General features: G+C 43.2%; 1 protein-coding gene across 4 annotated transcripts in view; it reads left to right on the top strand.

The window, feature by feature from the left end:
* Positions 1–13,555, top strand: part of gabrg2 (gamma-aminobutyric acid type A receptor subunit gamma2) — a 33,476-nt gene extending 19,921 nt beyond the window's left edge. The window contains exons 7-10 of one of the 4 annotated variants that reach the window (XM_052046858.1): positions 4,501–4,653; positions 6,377–6,582; positions 8,202–8,225; positions 11,447–13,555. In XM_052046858.1, coding sequence (XP_051902818.1) covers positions 4,501–4,653; positions 6,377–6,582; positions 8,202–8,225; positions 11,447–11,728 — 665 coding nt within the window. In that variant the 3' untranslated portion in view covers positions 11,729–13,555. The remainder of the gene's footprint in view (positions 1–4,500; positions 4,654–6,376; positions 6,583–8,201; positions 8,226–11,446) is intronic. The other 3 variants (XM_052046860.1, XM_052046861.1, XM_052046862.1) reach the window with 3 other exon arrangements.
* Positions 13,556–13,819: the final 264 nt, after the last annotated feature.

Below are 13,819 nucleotides of genomic sequence, written 5' to 3'. Positions count from 1 at the left end.
GTGAAGCGAGGGTGCTGAGCCAAATGATTAAAAGAAGTAGGCCGACTGTGTCAGAGATGTTGCTTGTGGAGATGTTTTCCTTTTATGTGGACTTGCACATAAAGTTGTTCGATACTTTTGGCAATATACTTGGGGGCGAAAAGTGTGTGCGTGTGTAAGTATATATATATATGTATGCGCGCACACATTTTTATCTGTCATTGTGGTCAATCAGGCGCCGTCTTTCACCTTCACAAAGCTTTAGATGGAGAGTGGCATGTTATTGTCTAAAATGAGTATCAAAGATACGGTAGCAAATCGAGGCGGGTTTATGAGCATGAACTTTTTGCAAAAGGACACCGTGAAATTCAGTTTGAAGTCATTGACGCGAGCTCGGACTGTGTTGACTAAGAGGATTAACCTGCTTTCATGCAAATTGTGTTTGCAAGTGCAGCCCTCTCAATTTCTTTGAAGCAATATTTTCTGAACGTTCCACTGGAATAGTCGGACTATAGGACAGAGGGGGGATTTATAAAAAAGATGGGTTGCAACGACAACCGCACTTGATTTTCAAAGACGCCCATTTCACAAAACTTTGCGGTGACTAAAAGGAAAGGGAAACACTACAGTATCTGAAATATGACTGATGTGGTGACGGCGATGATAAACCAAGACCCATTTCAGTGACTTTAAGGCTAGTAAACTTCACCCATCTATCCATACGTCTATTAAATGTCTTGATAGCGATTGTAACGACCAATCCGTTGTGTCATTGTCAGACATCGGAGGTCATAGCATGTTGTGTTAGCAGTGAAAATGAGGCATAGACGATGCGCGCTATCAAGAGAAAAAGGGTGAGCGTTCAATTTTAAGAACACGCCAACGCTTACGTAACGGGTTTGAATCACATCTCGGCTCAGTGTGTGAAAAACAAATGCAGCCATTTTTAGACAAGGTGAGGTGGAAGTAAAGCAGAAACAGAGGAGACAAAGCAACCATTGGATGAATTTGATGATGGAGTTTTGCAATTACCAATGCAAAAATTGACAGAAAAGTCAGCTGGCTTTATTCTTTATTGCTCCCAGGCAACGTACTCCTCCCCCTTTGCGTATTTCTTAGTTTTACAGTTCGACCCAAAATTATTTTCCTTTTATATTTCAATGAGCAGGTGGCAAAGTATAAAATGGCCACTGCAGCCTGCAACGATACAACCAAGCAACACGGGAACTTGTTTATCATCTGCCATTCGTCATGTCACCAAAGAGTGATGAGCAAGCATTCCTGCTAAGTACCATTGACCCTGGCAAGTAGCCGAGGCGTAACCCCGGTCATTAGCAAGCGTCTCGTCTTTCAGTCAAACCTGCACATTTACATACGCTGTCACCTCTTATATCCCCAAGCGTTTAAAGGACGGGCCTGTCAGCAGCCTCGTATGAGATTGGCCAGCCTTAGCCTCAGGTCTCTGCTGCCCGTGCATATCTCCCAACAATTTGCAAGCTCTCAGCCAGCAAAATGACGATATGATATTCTCATGTGACTTTTTTTTTTAATTTTCTTCCTCTCTTCTGGTCAGGAATCCTGCATTTGCATGCCAGGTTTCATTCCGACCATGTTCCTGTTCACTGTTCCCCATCAATCTTCTCTGCTATAACTCAGATAAGAATTTATATATATATATATATATATATATATATATATATATATATATATATATATACACACACACACAGACACACACACACACTATATTCATCGCACTACAGCTAAAGCTAAAATAATTATTGTGCCTTACCATCGCTTTCTTTCTGTTAAACGTGTTGCCTCAGACAATAAAGAGCTGATTTCTGATGAATGATCAGGGCCACCGAGTTTTTATTGCTTCCCGTAGATTACATCAGCTTGAAGTAGCTGTGCGATCCTCAGTAAAAGAAAGAAAAAAAAAATCTCAATGGCAGGTTTGTGCTGCTGTCGGTATTTTTGCATGGGTTGGGTCAGCAAAAATTATCCCCGTCTCGAGTGAGTCTGACTTAAAAGCAATATAATTCCAGTGATGGATGGATGATAAGCTCATTTTATTAACAGTGGGCAGAGAGCGTCACATAGGATGCCTTCATTGTCCTGATCTGTTATTATCTTTGTGTTCTTGTTACAGGAGAAATTAGCACTTTGGATCACATGATTGTTAGCCGGATAGGGAAGGAGCTGAAGATGTGGGCGATGTTGGATACATATGAAAGACCGGGAGATCACAGCGGCACGTACAGCTGCTTCATTACATTCACTGCTGGTCCACTGGGTGTAAATTGGACCCCTCGGTGGTGATGGTCATGAATAAGAGAAAACGTTAGATCGTGAGAGCTGCGCGTCAGGGGTTCCGCAACTCACTTTGCAGCCTCTTTCCCAAGTTTCAGAGGGCCGTTACAAAGAATCCAACTGAAAACACTACGCCAATATACATTCCAGCATGAGCTGCGTCAACATTTCCTCTCATCAAAACGCACCTTGTCCTTCTGTCAAGGGTTCATTTCTGAATTTGAATGCAATTGACATCCATTGTAGAAAACAGACTTGGATTTTTTTTCCTCAAGCGATTTCTATGTACCAGCAGGATAGGAAATTACAAAAAAAAAAAACACATTCACAACAATAATAGGAACACAAAAAATATTTTCTAGTGTTAGAAGAAGAACTCCCTTTTAGGACAGTCAACAACTTGTTCGTCTATGAGAGAGCGAATCAGGCTGGAAGTCTCTAATGACCAGGATGAGTGCACCAAGCTTATGCTTGTTCCCCATCCATGAATGTTGTGTGTGTATCATCCACACGCCGTAGCCTTGAAACTATGTGCAATCAGGATGTAACCAACTAATGCATGACCCCCTTTGCTCGAATGGCAAGGCGGCTTGATACTAAAATATCAGCTTGCCACAGTGGAGGGCACAGGTCGATAACGGCTCCGACAAAATATCGTGTTGGCAAGTGTCGTGGCCTGTAATGAAACCGGTGAATGGATGAAAGCGAGCTTAAGGCAACAGAGAACGTCGCCGACCAATTTCAGCCATGCTGGAAAGACCATTGTTATTAAAGGTGTGGAAATGGGAAGGAGGTTTTGCGCTGCTGACCACATCAGGATTACATGGATTAACCAGTCGCAAAGGATGGATCTTGGTATAAGGGGTTATTTGCTCTTGTAATGCTAATAAAATGTAAACAGTGCTCTGCCGAACCATCAAGTCCTGTATTGCCCACAAACCAGATGACACGCCCCAGCCTGCATCAGCAGAAAAATACATCTGAACAGTTATGGCTGTGCTGTCGGGGTCACCGAACATTATTTCATATCGCCCAGACGTGGTCTCCCTCATCCAGATGCTACAGGAACTCGCTGGCGCTGATCGCAACAAAATAATAAACACCAACGGTCTCGCGTCTTGGTCTCTCTGTCGCTCATTAGCGCGAGCGCAAAAACACACAGATGTCGGCTGCTCTCGCAATAAATTGCGGCGCGCCCTTTCTCATGAGGAAAATTATTAGCCAGCTGTTCGCAGCCAGTCTATCGCAAAGCGCCAGCGGCCATCGAACAATCTCTCTCTCTCTCTCTCACTCACACGCACCATCACACTGACGACTGAGACAGAGAGAAGGGTTGTGCCCTGCAGGTTACAAGCCATAGTAAAAGGCCAGCGGAGGTTTCCGACACCGCGAACAGTTTGATGTTAATCAATTAGCAGACAAGCGGCCGACGCTGAGCTGCCATTTTACTAAAACGAGTCAACGGATGCCAACGGGTACACTCCAAGTAAATTGAAGTTGAGAGTTGCTTGAGCACTACCAAAGCTAACTGGAATAAGCTCGTTCACAGGCTGTATAGTTCAGTTCAGTTTAGTCCCGACGGTCAAACACAATTCAAACTAAATTAGTCCTTGGTTTTGATCCAGCTGCAGAAATCAAAGCATCGATGCTCAAGTTTGCATACTTATTCGGGAAATTGAAGTAGTACACTGTTTGGAATGAACTACACTACCATGTGTGTGTGGGCGGGTTGGTTATTGCAGCATCAATGGTGGACCGTGCATAGTGTGACATCTGTATGACGATGCAACCCCAAAAATTCAGCAAACAAGATCGTAAGATGGTAATCGAGAACAACTTAAGACATTTCGCATTTTGTGTTTTTTCATCTTGGGATGGGCAACCTTCGTTTTATTTGTTGTTTTTACAAATCACTGTCTTACACGGCCCAAAAGCAAGAATCTTACACCGCATTTACATTTTTTTTTTTGAATGCGCTAGCTTTCTTCAGCAAACAGTTTGGTTACTCAGCATGACATATTCATCGTCAGACTTGAGTTTGTTCATGTTCGCTGTCGACAGCTGTGTTTGATCATCGTGTGTTAAGACAGCACGACTTAATAGGACGGTCGGAAGAGTGCTCTGCGGCATATTCCGGCTGTCAGAAGTTTCACGTGTATCGAAGGAAATGGAATCTGAACCGTTTTGTCCTCTTTTCCTCTCTTTTAGGCGACTACGTGGTGCTGACGGTCTTCTTCGATCTGAGCAGGAGGATGGGCTACTTCACCATCCAAACCTACATCCCGTGCACGCTCATTGTCGTCCTCTCTTGGGTCTCATTCTGGATCAACAAGGATGCGGTGCCGGCCAGGACGTCATTAGGTGAGCTTGTGTTTTGCATGTCAAATGCTGGCAATCCAAATTCAGATGATCGCACATTGCTACGGACCCGCACCACCCCCCCGTCACGGTTAAATTCACTGGCAAGTATGCCCCCTGAAACATACGAAGAGCTCGGCGGCGGCCCCACTTCACCTACGATTGAAAAGCCATCTACTTTGTCGGTCGCTTTCCTTCCTCCTCTTCCATTCCTTCCTCCCCCTTCTCTTTCCCTCCGAGACATGCACGCTGCTCAGGAATCTAGTCCATCTTGATAAGAAGAGCCAATCATGGCCACATGTTTTCACGCATGCCTTAATGAGGCATTCATTACGCAGTACAGCAGCAAAAGATGCCGGGATGCAGCCTCAGCACAAGAAGAACAGAGGCTGCTGCGACTTCGATGCACGCAAAGGAAAAGGACGCGGGTCTTAAAACGAGAGCAAAAGTTGAAATATCAACAAACCACATCAGGCTTTGAACTTCCTTCACCTGCAGGGAACATGACACGGATGTGTTTTTTCGTCATGTAGCTTTCTCCTTGTCAGCTTTCTTTTCGAACCCGTAAGGCTGAAAATCTTGCCCCCAAACCCATTCGATGTGATCATTATCGGGCATACCAGAATGTACAAGAATTTGCCTGGGAACAGCGCTTCCTCCTACCTTGCTGTCGTCATGACTTTGTCTGCCATCAATCTCTAAAAATAGATGGCGTACTCGAGCGTTGGCGGATTTCAGCACCGTTTGCTGCGGAAATGCGAACAGAGTCCAATCCCTGCTAAAATTATACCAAGAAAGGAAAATCCAAATTTCCCCTTTGAAAGATTATACGGGCAGTACAAGCAGCCAGGTGGTTGGGAGTGGATTAATTCAGATGACATCATTCTTAATCCTTCAATGCCACCCCGAAATAAACCAATTCACTCACAATGCTGAAATATTCGTCTTGAGAGAGGCAGATGTCTGTTGTCTCTCCCAACAGTAGGCCAATGCAAACCTCCCAATTCGGTGAAAGGGAAGGTGGGAGCTTTGTTTATTTGTATTCCGGAGGTATTATGCCACTGACGGGAGTGCTAATCTGTACTATCAGCGATCATATAAACCCTTTCCATGTGCCTTGTTCCACATCATCATGAGAGCCAGAGCAAGACTGGGCGAAGGATTACCAGATGGTGTTTATTGGAATTGTAGTGTCGGTGTGTTGGTGGTCAATGGCAGATTGACCACCAACATTTGCCGCTCCAAAACGTTTTCCAAGTCTTTGCTTAATTTGTCCTATCACGGTTTTTAAGGGATGCGTATTGTTCTTAGTCGTGGTCAAAACACATATTCCCTTGAGGGGTAAAATTACTTTGAGGGTGACGCACTAATGCTGTGCGTTACGAATCTGGAATTTACGATCTGTAACTATGAAAAGTCCGCTGGGCGGGTGGATGGCTATATCTCAAACATAAATAATCCTGTACAGGTACGACAATTTCCAATACGTGGTGAATCTCCAGCACAAAAACTCATTTACATGCTTGTCTCAGTGCTTCAGCAAGCCACTACAAATGGGCCCAACAGCTTCCTCCCAACACCATTTATGGGCTGATATAATGGCAAGTTTTCTGAAGGAAAAAAATGAGGCATCCATTTTTAGATTTCGATTCTTGCAATAATTCTAGCCACGATGATAATTGTTGCAAACTTGCTCGACAACCATCGTCTATGATGTCATTACCAGGCATCACCACCGTGCTGACCATGACCACGTTGAGTACCATAGCCAGGAAGTCTCTCCCGAAAGTCTCCTACGTGACAGCCATGGACCTGTTTGTCTCCGTCTGCTTCATCTTCGTCTTTGCCGCGCTAATAGAGTATGGCACGTTGCACTACTTTGTCAGCAATCGGAAGCCAAGCGCCAAAAAGGACAAGAAGAAGAAAAACCCGGTGAGTGCCCTTCCGAATCGTTTTATCTTTTATTTTGGATTAGATGAAGTGCAGTTAGCACACAACTGCCACCGTCATTGAGAGTACCTTTCATTAACCTCAAATAAATTTCAGCTGTTCGATGACAAAAAATGTCAGGAAAAAAATGGGGTTGATCAGAGCTACTTTAAATTTAGGCAGTTGTGCGCTGACTTCCATTTTACATGAATTTGAATGTGCCTAGTTAATACCGAAGTTAGCCAGTTAGAAGAGGCTGTAAACATTTGTACAACCATAGCAGAATCAGAAATTGAATCATTTTGATTGGCCAAGTATGTGGAACACACAAGGAGTTAGTCTCCGGTTATACAGGCTACACTAGTATCTCAACAACAAGCAACACGATAAAGAAAGACAAGACATAAGTATCGAAAGACTTTCCAAAATGTAAGGGTACCATTGTGACGCCGTACCACCCAAAGACCGCTGTGCGACAAGGCTCAGAGTCACCGAGCAGAGATCAAGTGATCAGTGGTGCAATACAATACTATGACGGTTGTGCAGTTGGTGCAGATCATCGTTGCGCCATTTTTTTAAGTGACCAGTCGCAATAATTGGAGTACAACTTTAGGTATACGATTATACAGAAAGTTCCTGATTAAAGTGTCTGGTTTTGGTGTGCATGGTTGGGTAGCGTTTGTCTGAAGGGAGTAGCTGGAAAAGGTGGTGGGCAGGGTGTCGGGGGTCCAGTAGGATTTTCCATGCCCTTGCCTTGGTTCTTGTGGTGTGCAAGTCCTACAGGTTAAAGGTCATTTTAATGGTGAAAATGTGTACTAATTTGTATTGGTCTTTATATTTATATATATATAAAAGATGTCATTTGGACAGGGTCATGTAGACTTTATATATCCACAGTAGGTTAAGGTTCAATCACTCTCATTGTCCCTCGCCCACAGTATTACACTGACGTTAATCCTCAGGAGGAAAAAAAAAAAAAACTTAGTATCCCTAAGGGAGCATCTTCCCGATCACTGTCACCTCGACTTACTCGGTGAGCGAATCCTTCAGCTCAAACCGTCGCCTAATCCGCCGCACATCTGTTACAGTTGTAATTTCGACCCATGTCACATGTCAGGGCGCTGGCTTCAGCCTCGACTTGAATCCATCAAGAGTTCATGCGGCTCGGCTGAAGAGCCAGCCAACCTGTCCTGCCGAGTAGTTGTCGATTCTGAACTGAAAGGTTATACGAATCAATCGTTTTTTTTTTTTTTTGTGTGTATGTTTGTTTGTTTTCCATTTGATTACTCAAGGTGACATTCATGACAAACACGGCATCTGTTTTACGGCTCTCGCCATTGATGATTTTAATATAGCGATCATATGCTAAGTGTAAGAGAGGACAGTATTTTGAAATAGACTCTCAAGCGTATTCCACCATGCATTTTGTCATCTGTTGTCATACTTTTTATGTCCTTCTGCAGTATCTCCTTTTTCCATTCCGACTGGCGCGGGGTTTGTTATTTTGATGCATTACCTTGTGCTTTCTTTTTGAATTCCGGTATATTGATGTCTCGTTTTCCGTTTGTTGTTGATTCTCTTATTCAATTCCTCACATTCTTTGTTTCCTGTCTGGACAAAAGCTCCTCCGGCTCTTTTCCTCCAAGGTATATTGCCTGTGTCTAACTGCATGTTTCTGCTGCAATTTTATTTATTTTTTGTAGGGGGAGGGAGGGAGGGGGGGGGGGTTGATCCCTCAAGCACTATCCTGCTTTTCTGATCTACAGCAAAAATCTGCATCTCTCAGTTCCCTCTTTATCCTACCTGCATTTTTATTATGCACCTCCTCATTTGATGAACACTTTTCAAATGATATTCAAGGCGTTCTCTGCTATACACAGTGCGGAGGCAGCCAGCCAGCCAGACTCAAGCAGTTTGTTTTTTGTTGTTTGTTGTTTTTACAATTTAAATGAGCACCCGACTGATCCTCCACCCAATGGAACATTAAGTCCAGGCCTAGCTTGGACTGCTTCTGGCTCCCTCTGTCCTGTTTCACTCTTGTCTTAACCAAAACGCGTTGCGGCTGCAAAAGCTTACCCCCCGCCCCCACCCCACCACCCCCCGCCACCTCCCGTCCTGCCAGTGAGAATTTACCTCTGTGTTCGTTGGGCTTCTCAACCTGACACTTCCTACGGAGTCAGCAGAGCCTTAACAGACTGAAACAGACAACCCCCCCACCCCCTCACAAAGTGTTGAGACTAATTAGAGGTGTGTTTAAATATCAGGTAAGACGTAAGGAAGGTGGAAGGGAGCGAGCAACAATCCAAATTTCCACATGCACTATATGGACAGCGGTCTCCTTCAGTTTGTAGTTCAGCTGTGACCAAGGATGAATACGTACCCCCCACTGACCCCCCCACGCCGGACACTTTACTGTTTTTTAAGGGTGAGCCCAGAAACCTGACAAAGGAAACATACGATACTGCCAGTGAGTGTGTCCTTTCACAACAGATGTAGATCGATCACTAAATTGAGAGCTTTTCCTTTTGGCTCAGCTCTCTCATCACTTAGATGGTGCGAAGCAGCAGACCCCATTACACATCCATGTTGCCCTCACTTGTGCGTGAACAAGGCCCCGTGATACTTGAACTCCTCAACCTGAGACAGGACTTCTTTCCCAACCCGAATGGCAAAATTGACCCTTTGCCGACCTCAGAGTTGGAGGTGCAGATTCTTAATCCGATATTTTCGGGAAAACTGACTCTCTGGCCTTTTTTTTTTCTAAAATGATCTAAGAAACGTTCTTTCTGGATCATGAAAAAATGACAACAGCTACTCCAAGTGTTGTAGAATGACATCAAATCCTTGCTTGGGTATTATTTCTCCTAATTGGGGAAAAAGAAACATTTTCCCATTTGCCAATGCCTGTGTCCATATAGTGTACAAACGTGCTTTTCAAAACAGATGTCTTGCCCCCCTGATTTGCTTTGGAACTGAATTCCAGCCAAGCCGAGTCGGTACTTAAACATCCCGTCAAAAGTGTCACACAGAATGTCCCCTTTTTCTGAGAGGTTGTCTATTGTTCAGTCAGTTAAAGTTGCCAACGTCACTGTGTTGCTCCTTTGTTTTGGTTGTTTTGTTTTTTTTTGTTCTGTTTGCTAACACCAACCCAGCACAGCCCGGTGTGAGCGGGACATCGCTAATGCTCCTTCTGCTTGAGCTTCCACTCATTGCTCCGCCTCCAGTTCTAAACCAATCCCCTTTGAGAACGAAGTCATAACCTGCTCGCCGTAATCCCCTCATTAACTCAACATACTGTCCGTTCATTTGGACTCGACCAAAAAAATAAATAAATAAATATATGACTAAGTGCTCAAAGCAACCCATATGCTGTTTTCCATATGGGGTTATGTGTCGTTTTCAAAAGGGACAACGGGTTTGTGCACAAGTGCTGGGCTAAATGAGGCTGTAGGGAATCATCTGTCAAGTCAAGTTGAAGTATTCTCAGCTCATTTAAGGACGCATGCAAACAGCAGGATGGCATTTTCGAACAACCGGCAACGTTTCTCATGTTGCTGTGACCATGGCTTAAGGTCAATAAATTTTTAAGATACATTGGAATCTTATATAGGGACTATTTTCAGGAATGGTTTTAATATATCACCAGAGAACACAAAGAAAGAAGAAGAACAAAAAAAATATCACAAGAGTGCAAGCTGAGAAGCCGTGACGTGAAATGCTGCTTGAGCTTTTTGCGATGCTCGACATACCGAGTCTTTCTAGGAGACAGGTTTGACACCACACTTTATCAGCAAGGTCGCGGATCTTTCCAATGCTGCCGAAGCATTTAATCTGCCAAACTGCTGGAATCCCAATTTATGCAACAGAAACTGGCATGACTTTGAAGATAAAAAGTGGATGGAAATGGGCATCTTCGAATACTCATTGTCTCCCTTGATAATGACAGACGCTGACATTTTTGTCCTACCGTATTTCCTCAAGAGTGGCGGGGGTTCACGGATTATACTTAGCGATTGCTGATTAGAGGGGGCAAGGCATTTATTAAAAGGCAGACTTTTTTTTTTCCTCACATAGGTCTACAGTAAATCATAATGCTTTGGAAAACCTGTCTCCACCTTGAAAGTAGTCTGGGGAGGAAAAAAAAACATTATCAGAGGGGTTTTCTTGGTTCACGAGGCATTTCTCGTTTTACGGTTGCAATTTCACCTATAGTTAATATTTTACTGTTATTTTTTTAAATGCCTCAAATAAAAACAATCAAATGAATATGGATAAGCGCGCATTCTTGTAGTGTGTAACGACGTCTTCTTGTATTCTGCAAGGAGTTTACATGCCTCCGTAGGTGTCGCTGTCCTGGTTAGCAGTCGAGTTATCATCAAGGGGGCTAATTACGTATCGCTGACTCATGGTACCAAAAGAAAGTGGCAGCGCGAATGAGACCCCGCACCCCCCAACTGTTTGGTTTTATGAGTAGGGCTGAACGATCTGGAAAAAATAATCTATTTGCAATTTTTTTTTCCTCTTCAATATTGCAATTTAATTAGTGATAACTTTCAGCTTTCTGTGTTTTTTTTTTACAAAGATAAACAAACCAGGAAATAAGTTTTTGCATTAATGAAACACTGGATGTTCACAACTACAAATTTACAAAATGGATTGACAAAATATATCAGTAAATCATAAATTGGACGACAACGACAATTAGATTTCCCCCCCCCTCCGAAACAATGAAATATTAAACGTCCGGCATTTCCTACCACATCGCGAGGTGGATTTGGATCGGATGAATTGTTCAGTCCTACTCACAAAGGGTACCCGAGGCGGCGCCGCGTGTCCACGCGCTAACTGTCGGCTTCCTGTTTGAAAGCAGACGCCCACGGTGGACATCCGCCCGCGCTCGGCCACGGCCATCCAGATGAACAACGCCACGCACATGCAGGAGCGCGACGAGGAGTACGGCTACGAGTGTCTGGACGGGAAGGACTGCGCCAGCTTCTTCTGCTGTTTCGAGGACTGTCGCTCGGGGGCGTGGCGGCACGGCCGCTTGCACATCCGCATCGCCAAGATTGACTCGTACGCGCGCATCTTCTTCCCCACGGCGTTCGGTCTCTTCAACCTGGTCTACTGGGTCTCCTATCTCTATCTTTAAGAGCGCTCGTCCGGCCTCATCACCGCGCTCTTGACGCTGTGTGGGACATTTCTTCAAAGAGAGAGATCGGTTTTGGAGCGGCACACGGCGCAAATCCTGTAGCATTACATTAAGCGGTATGATAAGATCGATCAACGCCGATTTGAAGTATTCCTGTGCGTGATAAGCTTCTGTTCACTGTGCCAACGCCTCTCATTTGGTTTGTTTTTCGTTTGTTGGTTTTGTTTTTCGTGGACCGATGGAAATGAAAGTGGTGAAATGGAAGGAATCACTGTGCTGCAAAGTGTCAAGCATTTTAAAAGTGTCACAATTAGGGATGGGCATTTGGTGACGCTTCAAATTCAAATCCACCTATTTCTTCACCACCAATTCCTCAATTACGAGGCCCATCTCTAATTGAAACAGGTTTTAATTTGGCCAACGTGACAAAAAAACGCAACAAATCGTGTACCATTTTTTATGTGTGCAGTCAAAGCGACAGTGGCGACGTTGTTTATGGACAACTGTACAAATACTGTAAATATTTTACTACTGCATAGTGTGTTTATATTTATTGCATGCACCTTTCAAGGCCAGGAAGAAAAAATACACGCATTTCTTTTTTCGGGTATTGCTGGGTATCATTTAGGGGTTGAAAAAAAATCGGAATATCTTTACATTCAGGTGGAAAGGTTAGCTCCACGTTTGTTTCTTGTTGTTTTTTTTCCCTCACAGCTTTCAACAAAAGCAACATTTACCGTTAAAAGCCAACATTTGCATAATGCGTTCTCTGTATGCAAGAAGAGACACAAGCAAAAGTACTTTTGTCTCTGTGCGCTTGCCCTTCACTGCTTGGGAAAAAAAAAAAAAACGCACCATCACAAAGATGACCTCGTAACTCATCAACATTCCAAAGCGGATGTCAGTGCAGATACCGGTGGATCGTTTTTGGAGCTCACTTCGAAGATGACACAAAACACAAAGCTGTGAAAGCCTTATTGCGGAGCCTCTCACTTCGTGCTTGTTGGGGCCGAAAAAAATCCCAAATGTTTTGTTCCTCCGATCCGTTTGCTTTGAATGGCGTGGTGCTGAGAGAAGACGCAAATGAAAGTGTTGTAAATGTTGTGTATCATGTCGTGTAATATATAAACGCACTGAAGAAATGGGGAAGGTGGGGGGGTGGCGTGTTTTTGATAGATCAGGGCAATAACACTCGTCAGCAATTTTTTTTATCGGAGATGCCTGTAAACTTTTAGATGTTTGTTTTTTTTGGGGGGGGGCAGTGACAAATTTAACGCTTCCCGTAGTTTTTCTCTAGCACGTCAGGTTTTCATAATAATAAAATGGTTAATACAGTAATACATTTAGGAATATTTGCAAATAGGAGGAATTCCTTTCTAGCTTTAAATTTGTTTTGGCTCAAAACTTAAAAACAAAAAAAATTACAATATTGCAAAAAAAAAAAAAAGGGGGAGATGTGCGAGAACATACTGTATGTAAAAGCATTTTTAATACAACGTCAAAAATAGGGACACAAAGGCATCTCTGATTAAAATTTTCTGTTGACCAGTGTCATGGCACAAAAACTCATCTGTAAATGCCGTTCCGATGTATATAAATGATGAAAAGAAGAAGACCCTTTGGATTTTCTAGAAGAAAAAAAAACACAAAGAAAAAGAAATGAAAAGGGTCTATATAAAATATATATTTTGTAATTTCAGCTTGCCACATTATATAAAATGACAGTATAGTAGACTTATTTAATGGCATAGAATAATCCAACGGTGGGGGTATTTATTTATCTATTTATTGTATTTATTTCATGGAAATAAATTGTACTTATGTTCATATCGTCTTCAAAAAAAGTACATTTATGCATTCATAATGGGTGCATTTTTTTTTTTTTAGTCGGTTTGTCAATGGAGCTTTTGCTCAACTTCTCTTGTTCTTTCTATGTTGTGGTCAATGTTCTCACCAAGGTCTGTCCTTGTTTGCTCAAATGTGACTGCTTTTATGGAGCTTCAGCATCGGGTCTTGGGGGGCATTGTTTCATTGATTTTTTTGGGGGGTGGGGGGTATTTGTCAACCTTTACAACATGGGTGGGGAACATT

This window comes from Hippocampus zosterae, chromosome 16 (genome assembly GCF_025434085.1).
Source record: "Hippocampus zosterae strain Florida chromosome 16, ASM2543408v3, whole genome shotgun sequence".
Lineage (NCBI taxonomy): Eukaryota > Metazoa > Chordata > Actinopteri > Syngnathiformes > Syngnathidae > Hippocampus > Hippocampus zosterae.
The sequence above is the reverse complement of the archived record's forward strand: the minus strand, read 5'-3'. Positions and strand labels throughout refer to the sequence as shown.